The following is a 13,760-nucleotide window of genomic DNA, read 5'->3' as shown; positions in this document are numbered from 1 at the left end:
AATTTGGAGTGAACTGGCCAGCAGGGGGCAATTGGGGGCAAGCAGACCAGTGGGGAGGATAGGTGGGGTCAAGCAGGCAGCAAGGGAGGCAGTTGGGGGTGATCAGGCTGGTGGGGAGGGGCATTTGGGGGCGAGCAGGCCAGCAGGCAGAGTGGTTAGGGGTAATCAGGCAGGCAGGCAGGCGAGTAGTTAGGAGCCAGCAGTCCTGGATTGTGAGAGGGATGTCTGACTGCTGGTTTAGGCCAGGTCCCTGTAAACCAGCAGTAGGACATCCTTTGAGGGGTCCCAGATTAAACAGGGTGCAGGCTGGGCTGAGGGACACCCCCCTCTGTACACAAATTTCATGCACTGGGACACTAGTCCTAGCTAATAAAGCGGCAATATGAAAATTGACCATTACTCCAACACAAGATGGCCACCTCCATGTGGACACAAGATGGCTGCCACAAAATGGCTGGCAGGAGAGGGAAGTTGGGAGGGGACCAGGCCTGAAAGGGAGGGCAGTTAGGGGTGACCGGGCCGGCAGGGGAGCAGTTAGGTGTCGATCAGGCTGGCAGGGGAGTAATTAGGGGGTGATCAGGCTGGCAGGCAGAAGCGATTAAGGGCAATCAGGCAGGAAGGTGAGCAGTTGGGAGCCAGCAGTCCTGGAGGGGTCCCAGATTGGAGAGGGTGCAGGCTGGGCTGAGGGACACACACACACACACAAACACACACTTGTGCACAAATTTCGTGCATCAGGCCTCTAGTCTCTATATATAAAATCCTAAGCAACTGTTTGCCTGGTAGCTATGATGTGCAATGACCACCAGGGGGCAGACGCTCCAACCAGTAGAGGAGGGAGCCAGATTCCTCAGGGAATCAGCCATGGGTTAGGTTGCTGCTGGGCACTGTTGCCCCGAATCTGCTTCACCTGCACCCCGGACCCAGAGATTGGTTTCAACCCGATCCCTGCAGGCCAGGCTGAGGGACCCCACTGGTGCAATGAATCTGTGCACTGGACCTCTATATTACATATAACAAATCATTACTATAATTAACTTGTGAGGGTTCTTTAGGCTGGCAGAGAGAACAAAAAATAAAGCCAAGCTTTGATAAAATAAATAGACATGGATTTTACCAGTTTTTTGATTCAAATAATTGTCACAAAATGCAGTCATAAAAGTACAATTTAACATAAAATCCATTTTGTGTAAGGTTATGAATCCCACTTATTGAATAAAGAAGGATATAAACGATATTGAGTCAATCTAATTTTAAAAGTTCACAGCTGTGAAATTTATAGTTATGATCACTGTTAATAAAAAACAAATGCAATTGAAAAAACTCAGCATCTGGACCTCAACTGCATTTCTTTTGAATTCTATAAAGCTATTTTACAAAAGATAGATTATTGCTACTTCAATTGGTTAACAGCTAGATTAGTCCCCATAAACCAAGTTAACTACTGCCAGATTATTACAGATAAATTTTAGTAAATTACAGTTATGTCGCCTGCCACATATGTGAGAAATGAAACTGTGGAGTAAAAAACAAATGTCCTAGGTAGAAAGGTGAAAAGAAGACTCAGTGCAACTCAGAAGTTCAAAGGAAGTGGAAAGACACAGGGTGACTTAGACCCCACCCATATAGGTAAGATGACCGATTCCCAAGTTCATATTGCCACCAAAGTCACCATGGTCAGGATCAGTCTACAGCAGGATATTAGCAGCTCTTGTGAAGAACTGAGATAGAAGAGAATATAAGTTGGGTAATGAATATTTCATAGGTGGGGAGGGTGTGGCGAAGAATCAAGGCCAGATGTACTAATATTATTGGGCAGGCAGGGATGACTCAGAAGGATACAGAATAACTTTGGGAGCCAGGAAACTTTTCCAAAATGCACTGTGCCTCCCTTCTCCCCCTGTCCACCTGAATCAGGATAGCTTGTGTGAAATCTGAGCCTATGCATGGTACCTGACCCTATATAGTCAGATATCATTTTTTTAAGGCTTCCCATATCAAGAGTTTATGTACATGTACATATTTATAAAATAGTATTTGGTATATAGTAAGCATACCAATTGTGTCTATAAATATGTATAGCCTTGCAGCTCTGTAAGTACTATCCTATTTTACATATGGAAATAATGCACAGAGATTGAATAGTTTGTCTAAGGTGACCAGTTAGATAAAAAGCCATCCGACTGCATAGCCTATGTTCTTGTCCATTACAACACACTGTCATTTCCAAAGTCCTCAAATAGCTTCAGCTAAAGCTGAATATTTACTATTTTATCTATTATGGCTGTGGACAGTTATAACACTTTAATACACACCTCTTCCCTTCCTCCTTCCCTCTCTTAGGTGTGGCACAAGCAATAATGTACTTGAAAATTTTCCATATTGCTAATCAGGGCTAATACTAGACTTTGTTCATATTAGAAAAAAAAAAGTTCCTATATTGAAATACCTGACTGCCATCTGCCAGAAAATATACTTATCTACAATGAAAATATATTGGTTTATTTAGGCAAATTCTAAAACAATTTTCACTAATAAAAAATTCAGCGATTAAAGGATAAAATATTATGCACCTTTTCTCAACCACAGGAATTTCTAATATTTTTCTTAGTTAATGATTAAGCTGTCAGTTGTGTCTGGTGAAATTATATTATTTAAAAAACAATAGTGTGGTGAAGGCCTGAGGTGGAGGCGAGTGCAAGATAGAAGGGGTTGATGGGGTGGGGGAAAAAAGGAACATATGTAATACTTTCAATAGTAAAGATAAATTAAAAAATAAAAATAAACAGGTTATATTATAGTTAACTACTTTTTAAAAATCTAAGCTTCTTATAACCAGCGGATAGATACTGGTATTTTAAAATTCCTCAAACTTGACAGGGATACACATTCTGAGAAATGCATCATTAGTCGATGTTGTCATGTGAACATCATAGATTAGATTTTCAACTGATGTGTCATGGTGTGCCTCAATAACTTTTTAATTTTTTTATTTATTGATTGATTTTAGAGAGAGGAAAGAAGAGAGAAAGAAACATTGACTTGTTGTTCCACTATTTACACATTCATTGTTTGCTTCTCATATGTGCCCTGAGCAGGGATCAAACCTGCAACCTTGGCATATCAGGACAACATTCTAACCAGGTAAGCTGTCCAGCCAGAGCCCACAAGGGTTTTTAAAACATGCAATACCTGGCTATTTAATCAGGGACACTGACCTCTGTCCCCTTAGATTATCAAATAAAAAAATGACAACAGCTAACACAACAATAGCTCTCTGGTGTGAATGCCCTGTCTTGAACCATAAATATATATGTCATATAATAGAGTTGCATCTTTAAAAAAAAAAAATATATATATATATATGATTTCAGAGAAGGGAGAGGGAGAGAGAGATAGAAACATCAACGATCAGAGAGAATCATTGATCGGCTGCCTCCTGCAATCCAAGCATGTGCCCTGACCAGTAACTGAACCATGACCTCCTGGTTTGTAGGTCCACACTCAACCACTGAGCCACGCTGACCAGGCTATAGTTGCATCTTACTGGTCACGTTGCATAATAAGGTTGTGTCTGATTGGTTAATTCTTGGTACCAGATATCTTTATATACCAGTATAAGTACCTGGTGTTTTTTTTTTTAAAGTCACTTTGGAGCAAAAAGGGCAAGTGATTACTTTTTTTTTTGTCAAATCAGCATAAATGTATTTTTGGGTGTGCTGAAGAATTTTAGTAATTAGTTTATGTTTGCCATGAGGTGAAAAAGGTTGAAAATTGCTGACATAAATCTAGATGATGCAGTCTACTACATACTTAGGGCTTTCGGTATGGCCTATTCCTCCTAGACTACAAACATATATACTGCATATTATTATACACTAAATACTATAGGCAACTGAACACAATGGTAAGTATTTGTGTATCTAAACATAGAAAGGTACAGTGAAAATATGGCATCATAGATAAAATGGTACATCTGTATGGGACACTTACCATGAGTGGAGCTTACAGGACTGGAAGTTGCTCTGGGTGAGTGGTGAAATAATATGAAGGCCTAGAACATTACTGAACACAACTGAGACTGTATAAATAATGTCCCACAAACCCTTCCCCTACTTCTTTCCAACAGAGTCAGAAACAGAGCACTGAAACTGTAGATGCTACTCCATGAACACAGATGTAGACTGGATTGACTGGAAAAATTGAGGAGAAATTGGCTGGGTTAGGCATAGATACTATAATAGTGACTATCAGGAGGGAGTGAAAGGTGGCCCGAGAATCAAAATCAAGATGAAGAGATAAAGGAACATAGGGGATTATAATGGCAATGTGGTTTTGGCTATTGTGGTCAGATTAAGAATCTTTGTGGTACACACACACACACACACACACACACACACACACACACACGTTTGTTTAACATGGAAAGAGCGTAGAACTGGTGACTCAATATTTTGATTTTGACAATTTGTTTTAGGTTCCATGACCCTATTTGGTACAAAAAGCTCTCTCTGGCATTGAACTGATGGAAAAAATAAAACCTATCTATACTTTTCATCATTACAACCTGAAAACATTTCCGAAGCACAGGTACAGGCTGGCTCCACACTATGACAAAAAGTGTTTTCTAAAGTGTCAGTGACATTAAATACTTGTTAAGGTAGCTCCTGTGGACCTGTGTCCTTGTACAGGATATTAGGTCCTCAACAAAGAATTTACAGCAGTGTATTCTGAATATGATCAAGCTAGATTTGGGAGGGTTGTAGCATTGTGGGTACAGGCTCCTCTGTGCTGTAAAAGGTCAGTCGCTGTCTGCCTGGACTATAATCTACACTCAACATTGAGGTGCTCTGAGTAGATGGGAATATATTGCCAAATTCTCAAATATCGCTGCTACCAGAGAAAAATAATTCCTCCTGAACCACATATCCTTTCCATTTCTTACAGGAAATTCAGCTCCATTATAATCTTACTAGTGGCCTGGTGCACGGATGCATGCACATGGAAAGGAAATTAATTAGAAGAAATATTTTAATGTCACTATTCACCCTTTCTCTATAATAGAATTTCAACCAAATTCACGATTGACAATGACAGACTGAAACACACGCTTGCGATTAGCACCAGCGAGAGCTTTATATGTATCGCTCATGGGCAAGTCAACTTAGCCTTTTAAATATACAGAATAAACTTGCTTTAGACCTGCTTTCTGATGTAGCTAAACTTTTTCCAGCCCAGTGAAACACCCCAACTTCTCTTTTAGGTAATTGTCAGCAACACAGCAGTAAATATCAACACAAAGCAGATTATCATTGTAGATCATGCAGAAAGAACAAAGGGTAAAATATTTAACTACAGCATTGTTTGGCTATATTCTGCACAGTGAGAAAACCTGAAGTCATTTTCAAGGTCCACCATGTAACCAATGAGATCTGGAGGAAAATAAAACACTAAAAGGAAATAGCTAAATAATTACTTCTTTAATGCCAGTTAGAGATGTATCATTCCTGTCCAATTAAAATGAAAAAAGTGATCTTTTTATTCCTTGCAAGTCCACTAAAGATTTAAAAGAATTCTATTTTCACAATGTGAAAGGTTTAAATGGACCATATAAGAAAGACTGAACCACCTAAGTCTATCTTGATCCTAGATAATGTTTACTTACTTCAAGATCAATTGAACAAAAATCCAGCATTTATATTCTGGAATATAAGACTGAAGTTGACAGAGAAAAATGGAGTATTACCTTAATTTTCTCCCTCTCTCCATTTCTCCCATTCTAAATCAGACAAGCCCCAAATGTCTGCAAAAGATCACTCTGAAGCAGATAGGGTTTTCTTAGTCAATCTGTTGTTTCATATCTTTCCTGAGACTATGAAGCAAATTTGATTTGATTAAGCCAACTTCTGCCACTCTGAAGCCTGAAAAAGAGGACCTTAGATTCTTGGCCTTTCTACCTGTTGGAACTTTGGAACTAACTGTTCCATAATAGGATTTTCCCAAGAAATAATGTTTATATCTTGGAACTCAATGCATTCCAAAAGGTCATGATATGTCCATTTTTGTTGCATTTTTTTGCAGCTTCTGACTCTGAAAATAGATCTGAAACCATTCTCTGGTTTTCTTATATGTGGATCCCTTATCATATAAATTAATCCAGTTATAAAAGGGTATAGTAGACTAGACTTAAATTGATAGAATAACATCAAGTAATGTCAAAGTGTAAAAATAAAGGAAACATTGATACAATCAAGTCTGATACAATCTGTTGACCAAACATTCTAGCTTGAAATCTGTATCATTTTTAAGACCACTTAATAAATAATGGCTCTGGATCAGGAACATCACATAATAATACACACTGGTAAATTTTCGTTTTCTCACCTAATACTCTGAACTGAAGAATTTAATGTTTCATCTTGCACACAACTAATTATGGCCGCTTCTCCTTCTGGGACAGCTTGTACTGGCTGCACTACATGAACAGTCCGGAAGAGCTGGGTAGGATATGCAGACTGTGTGGGCTGCACTGTCCTCAGAACTTCTGATGGCTGTGCAACTTCCACAGGATCTTTGGTTTTAGTAGCTTTAGAATTCCCTGGTTTTAGAACTGTAGTGGCTCCTCCTTTTATCCCTGGACTTGAAGATACTCTTGATCGGCCTGCTTGGTTCCTGCTTGAAGTGGTTGTTGCTGACAGTGATGGATCTGAAGATTCTATGCTGGAACTTGGATCCTCATCATCAATATAAATAAGATCTTTTGGCATTTCCTTAAACTGATACACCAAGCGCTGGCCTTCTACTTTTGCCAGAATACCCCTTTGATAATAGTACCTATTCAAAATAAACAATTCCATCAATATTTTATTCCATTAAATATAAATGGAAATAATATTCACCAAAATAAGAATTTTATAATTATGAAGTTTAAAGTTGGAAACAAACAAGAGAAAATAATTTCTAAATGAAGGGTAACTATTTTATCTAAGATAGTGTAATTAAAAATATTTTCTGAATATATGTAAAACACACATTTACTCACAGAGAGAAAAGTCCTTATTACCAACTGAATCTAAAAGCAATTTTAATTAGGGGATTGTTAATAAAGTATATGGATTATTCTAGCCTTCACTTTTCTTCCTTCCTCTACCTTTCTGTTAACTTGCTGGAATAATTCAGTCTAGTACCAAACCCAAGAAACTATTTCCCTTCCATAGTTTCCTGTAACATCTCTACCAGTTTAAATCTGATTCGGTAAACTTCATTTAGTTTTCTATATAAAATTTAATGATGCACAAATAGAAGGGATTCAAATTTTGTCAATAATTTAAATTAGATTAGTAAGCAAAAGTGTGTTAAAAACTGTAATTAAACACACAGTTCTAGTTTAAGGTTATCACATTATCACATCATGCTATTTTTAATAAATTTTTCTCAAATACATGTATATGTTGAAGAATAAATTATAAGACCAAAGAGAAACTAAAGTGAGTTAAAGGATAATATTATACCCTAGTTGAAAATTTTGTCTAATCTTATCCTTAAAGCAAAGATTTATTCTATCTTCAGATATTACAAATCATACCTGAGGTTTACATTTAAAAATGCACCCCTTACTAACTTCCTACATCACCACTATTTGTATTTTGTGCTGAATTTAAGTTTAATGGCTCAAAACAGGTCTGGCCTGTGGTCAATTTATATGTGATAATAGTTTAACATTTTCTGATCCCTTTATAAATAAAATATCTGTTGTTTGCATGAAGATCTTTTTTTGAAAGGCAAACATTTTCCCAGATTGAAATAAGATTTAAATTTATATGCACACTGATTCTATAATCAGTGTGGTTTTAGCACTTCAATAAATAAGATTAACCATTTTTTAAATTCTTTAACTTTTTAAAAGTTATCTATTTTTTTAGTATTTAGAAAGTTATATTCTTAACACAATAAACTACAAAAACTTCACATACCTGAGAGCTCTTCCCATGGTCTCATAATTCATATCAGGTTTATTTTTGTGCTTCCCCCACAACCTGGATACTGCTTTAGAATCTACCAATTTAAAAATGCCTTTTTCTCTCTGGGTCCATTTGATATATTTAGGACAAGTAGCTTTGTCCTGGAGCAGTGCCAGTAAAAACTCCCAAAGATAAATTGTGTTTCCTGAAACAAAAGCAATTTCTTTGACCAAAATTTCATTTGAAAGTGCACAACAAAACACAACTAATAGTTCCATCTGTAATTATACAAATACATAATTCATTAGTATTGATAATATAACAATTACAATTTTGGGGCCTAATACAGATATTTTTTTATTGGCCCCACATAAGGTATCTCAACAGAGCAATCTTGCCAATTAGATTTGACATGGCTTAGGGAGAAAGCACTTTGAGATGATTTTTTCTTCAAATTTGGAAGCAGTTATTAAAATACTAGAACCCCAATACAATGTAATAAAATGTCTATAAACTGAAAACCTAACCTGGCTGAACTCTTCCAAAAGACTCATTATTATATGAATGAATGGATTATTTGGACAGGTGAGTGAACATCTTTTAAAAGGATTTCTGGGCTACATTATTAACCATGCTCTTTACAGAAAATGGCAACTATATCTCATAAGCATGTGACAGCAATAAGATCCATTTTAATATGTCAAGAAAGTTGGTAGTTTCTGCTTATAATATGCAGACATTTTAAAGCAATCTGAACGTTATTTGACCCATAAGTATTATAGGAAAATTACAATAGTACTTACCCTTCCCATCTTTGTTTTTCTTCTTCACAGATATGTTTGGTGTAGTGGCTGGAGAATCTGGTCGTGGTGGTTTAGTTTTTCTCCCTGAAAGCAGAACAGCTCTGCATAAATATTTGCCCTCAAAAGTGGGAGTGGACAATTTAGCTGTAAATGCTGTTTTGTCCTTTATCCTAAATTTTAAGTGCCACTTTATACACAGATCACATATATTGGTCTCTTTAAGTGCTATTTACTAAAAAAATAATTTGAGTAAAAACAGCTTTAATGTAGGTTAGATCACAAATATATTGAAAATGATATTTTGTTTCATTTGTAAACATAAGGTTAAGTTTAAAATATTGCATCTTGTCTTTGAGTTGACAATACTGACAGTGCTTTCTTAAAATTCAAGGGGAAATTCTTGATTCTGATAAAACTTGAGCTAAAATAATCCATATAGGTTTCTAAGTTTTTTAAGGTAGAAAAAGCAGATTTTTAGCTTTTCTCTCTTTTAAATATATTGCTGGGTCCATTTGATATATTTATGACAAGTAGCTTTGTTAGTTCTGCAAATTTAGTTCTCAAATTGAAAAGTTCCCCAAACTCTAGGTATAAAAAATAAATGAAGCAAAATTTTGGTGAAACACAGTAAATTTTTTATTTTCCTATGTATTTTTAAACATCTCAATTTTCTATATATTTCTGTTTACAGCAAACAGACTTTATAGTTATCCATTATCCAATCCCTAAACATGTCCATTCCAAGAGTAGTATTAAACTATTTTGTGCAGCTTTAGTCTGGATCAACCAACTACCCTAAAGCCTTCTTGTAATCCTCTTTTGCCACTTATCTAGAATCACAATTGGTTGGCAATGCTGCCTGTGATTTAGATGGAAATGATCATGCTGTCTCATTCAGTATATGAGTAACAATAAAGAGCAAGCATAATTAGATACTTTAGTTAGTACATCTTACTCCAGCATTCTTGAGGCTGACTCTCTCAAGGGTGAACATAAGTCAGAGAGAAGAGGGTCAAAATTGTCACTCTTCAGGACCCTTTTAAGACTACCAAATGTATACATGTGGAACCTAGTCAGCCAGGTGTCTCGACTTCCATCACCGCAGACATCTGCAGAGAACCCATTCATGAGGCAGACACTTCTGGCTGATTGTGTTAATGATAACAAGTATTAGAAGCCAAGAATTCTGTTAGCTCCTATCCCTATCACTCATTTTATGCTTCCTATTTACCTGTGTGTGTTTTTCTGATAGATACCATTTTCTTTCTTTTTAAAATGTTTTTCTTGATTTCAGAGAGGAAGGGAGAGGGAGAGAGAGATAGAAACATTAATGATGACAGAATCAATGATCAGTTGCCTCCTGCATGCCCCTGACTGGGGATGGAGCCAGCAACCTGGGGCATGTGCTCTAACTGGGAATCCAACTGTGACCTCTTGGTTTATGGCTTGATGCTCAACCACTGAGCCACTCTGGTGGGGTTAGAATTTTTTTAATTAACTTTTTTTTAGAGAGAAAGGAGGAGGGAGGGAAGGAGGGAGGGAGAGAGAGGAGAGAGAGAGAGAGAGAGAGAGAGAAACATTCATTGGCCGCCTCCCCTAGATGCCCCAACCAGGAATTGGGAATGATTGGTTGCCTCCTGCACGTGCCCCAACTGGGAGCGAGGATCAAACCTGGAACCCAGGTATGCACCTTTGACTGGGATTTGAACCCACCACCCTTCAGTGCAAGGGCTGATCCTCTAACCCCTGAAGCACACCAGTCAGCGCTCAACAGGGTTTTATTTGAGGAAATCCCTTGCAGCCTGGTTTAAATGCATGATTTGCCAGAACAATTTTACAAGAGCTTCTGTCTGATGTCCCAAAGTTATTGCTAGCCTGGGTCACTTTTATGTAATTTACTTGTTTGGGAAATCCTAAAGACATTGATAGCTTAAAACCTATAAAAATAAAACGCTAATATGCAAAGTGTCCCCTTGGGAATTTGACCGGGCGTTCAATTGCTTGCTGTGACATGTGTTGACCACCAGGGGGCGGCGTAGAATATGGAAGGTGACCAGCTGAAGCTGCGGGGCGCTGAGGGAGCAAGGGAAGGAGGAGGCAGGGAACTTGATCGCCAGCCAGGCCTAGGGACCTTACCTGTGCATGGATTTCATGCACCAGGCCTCTAGTCTAATAGTAAACTTAGGTTAAGGCAAGCCTAAGATTATGAATTTTTGAAGGAAGAATTTCTTCACTCAGAGCCATAGCTTCCTTGATATCTGTCTGTGCCAATGGGCATATTGTTTTTCTCTTGAGGGTATAGCCTTTCAAGGACCCCAATTACATGCTGAGGTCTCTGTCCCAGACCCATCTTGCATTGGACCAAGACTTAAGCATCTGCCTCTACAAGGGCAATAAAACCCAATCCACCTGAATACCAAAACTGACATGTCCTTCTCAGCCCTTTACAGCCGCGGCAGTGCTAGCTCATTCTTACTGTTTTCGTTTTCCTCTTAATTTTTAAAAAAATAAATGTAATTTTTAAAAATAAATTATTGATTTCAGAGAGAAAGGGAGAGGGAGAAGAGAGATAAAAACATCAATGCTGGGGAGAAACTAAGATGGCGGCATAGATAAACACCGGGAAATTGCTGCCTCTCACAACAATTGAATAATACCTCAAAAACACAATACGGACATCATCCAGAACCACAGGAAGGCTGGCTGAGTGTAAATTCTACAACTAGAAGGAAAGTAAAGCACACTGAGAGCCAGAGGAGCTGCAGAAGTAAAGCGCAGAGGTAGGGGGCTAGGGCGCACAGAAAGGGGCTGGCACCTGAGGACGCGGCTGTCTTTTTGAATCCGGAGGGAGTCAGAAGCTCCCGACGGCTCTGATCTCCAGTGACGGGAAGTCTCTGGGGACCGAGGACTCATACGGGGAGAACCTGGACAGTCTGGCAGCGGGCGATCTTGAGGGCGGCTTTCCCTCAGAGGTGCTTGCAGCCGTTACAGGACACTGAGACTCTCGGCTGCTTAGGGCAGGGCTGAGGATCCGCCATAGCTGCTTGCTCCGCCCTTTGATTCCTTGAGACCCCGCCCCACCCAGGCTGCGACAGAGGCTTTTGCATATGAATGCCCCGGCCATTTGCAACCTGTAATTCCCTAACTGCAGCCAGGTCAGACAGACCCAGAACTTCTAAGAGAAGGCCCAAGGCCCCACAGCGCTTGCATCCTTCACAGCTGAGCCTTATCAGGGCACTTCCAAACTCCAAAAAAAAAGGAAGGGGAATCTGCAGCTCTCTTCATAGTTCCTGCTGTGTAACCTCAGGCAGAGGCTAAATTAGCACCTCCTTAGAGATCCAAGAGCCAGTGTACCCAGTGGTCAGAGTGGGACCATCCAGATCACAACTCCTCAGATCCATAAGGGACACACTCAGGGTGCAGTCTCAGTGAGCACCAAAGCCCCACTGAAGCAAGTCTTGCCCCAGAAGGGCGTCTCCAGCACAGAAGTTCTCCCACTGCAGACACAGCTGATTCTCACTGCCAATTGGCCGGGAGGTCAATTCCTCCCAGTGATACTACAACAACCAAGGCATAGCTACAACAAGACTGTGCACAAAGCCCACAAGGGAGTGCACCAAGAGTGTCCACCTCAAGTAACTGGGGAGGCTGAGCCACTGGGCCCTACAGGACACCTAGCACACAAAGCCACTCTATCAACACAGGGAAGCAGCCAAAATGCGGAGACAAAGAAACAGGTCACGAATGGCAGAAATGGAGGAAAGCAAACGACTGGATATAGAGTTCAAGGCCACATTTATAAGGTTTTTCAAGAATTTTATGGAAACCGCTGATAAATTTAATGAGTCCCTCAATAAGTATAGTGAGACCATGGAGGACATGAAAAAGGACCAACTAGAAATTAAGCATACATTGACTGAAATAAAGAATAATTTACAGAGATCCAACAGCAGACAAGAGGATCCCAAGAATCAAGTCAAAGATATGAAATACAAAGAAACAAAAAAAAATACCCAACCAAAAAAGAAAAAAGAGATTCCAAAAATATGAAGATAGTGTAAGGAGCCTCTGGGACAACTTCAAGCGTACCAACATCAGAATTATAGGGGTCCCAGAAGAAGAGAGAGGGCAAGATATTGAAAACCTATTTGAAGAAATAATGACAGAAAACTTCCCCTACCTGGTGAAAGAAATAGACTTACAAGTCCAGGAAGCACAGAGAACGCCAACCAAAAGGAATCCAAAGAGGACCACACCAAGACACATCATAATTAAAATGCCAAGAGCAAAAGACAAAGAGAGAATCTTAAAAGCAGCAAGAGAAAGACAGTCAGTTGCCTACAAGGGAGTACCCATACGACTGTCAGCTGATATCTCAGCAGAAACCATGCAGGCCAGAAGAGAGTGGCAAGAAATATTCAAAGGGATGAATAGCAAGAACCTGCAACCAAGATTACTTTATCCAGCAAAGCTATCATTCAGAATAGAAGGTCAGACAAAGAGCTTCACGGATAAGAAAAAGCTAAAGAAGTTCATCACCACCAAACCAGCATTATTGTCCTTCTCAGCCCTTTACAGCCGCGGCAGTGCTAGCTCATTCTTACTGTTTTCATTTTCCTCTTAATTTTTAAAAAAATAAATGTAATTTTTAAAAATAAATTATTGATGTCAGAGAGAAAGGGAGAGGGAGAAGAGAGATAAAAACATCAATGCTGAGAGAGAATCATTGATCAGCTGGCTCCTGCATGCTCCCCACTGGGGATCAAGCCCACAACCCAGACATCTGCCCTGACTGGGAATTGAACCATGACCTCCTAGTTCATACGTAGACACTCAACCACTGAACCAGCCGGGTTCCTCTTCATTTCTGGCTCTAGGAATTATTCCTTCTTTTTCGTGAAGTTAGGTTACTTGGTAGCTGGTAGTGATGCCATTAACCGAGATATTAAACTTAAAATATGAAATAAATTGGAGCAGTCTCGAGTAAAATAAAATG

At 39.1% G+C, this 13,760-nt stretch overlaps 1 protein-coding gene across 12 annotated transcripts in view; it reads right to left on the bottom strand.

Moving 5' to 3' along the window:
• Positions 1-13,760, bottom strand: part of ELF1 (E74-like factor 1 (ets domain transcription factor)) — a 98,733-nt gene that overhangs the window by 2,373 nt on the left and 82,600 nt on the right. For all 12 annotated transcript variants that reach the window (XM_015572587.1, XM_015572578.1, XM_006776936.2 and 9 more), the window contains 3 exons: positions 8,765-8,848; positions 7,974-8,166; positions 6,385-6,834 (listed from right to left, as the gene is read on the bottom strand). In XM_015572587.1, coding sequence (XP_015428073.1) covers positions 6,385-6,834; positions 7,974-8,166; positions 8,765-8,848 — 727 coding nt within the window. The remainder of the gene's footprint in view (positions 1-6,384; positions 6,835-7,973; positions 8,167-8,764; positions 8,849-13,760) is intronic.

Source organism: Myotis davidii, unplaced genomic scaffold (genome assembly GCF_000327345.1).
Source record: "Myotis davidii unplaced genomic scaffold, ASM32734v1 scaffold105, whole genome shotgun sequence".
Taxonomy (NCBI): domain Eukaryota; kingdom Metazoa; phylum Chordata; class Mammalia; order Chiroptera; family Vespertilionidae; genus Myotis; species Myotis davidii.
Note: the sequence above shows the minus strand (reverse complement) of the source record. Positions and strands in the feature narration are given on the sequence as shown.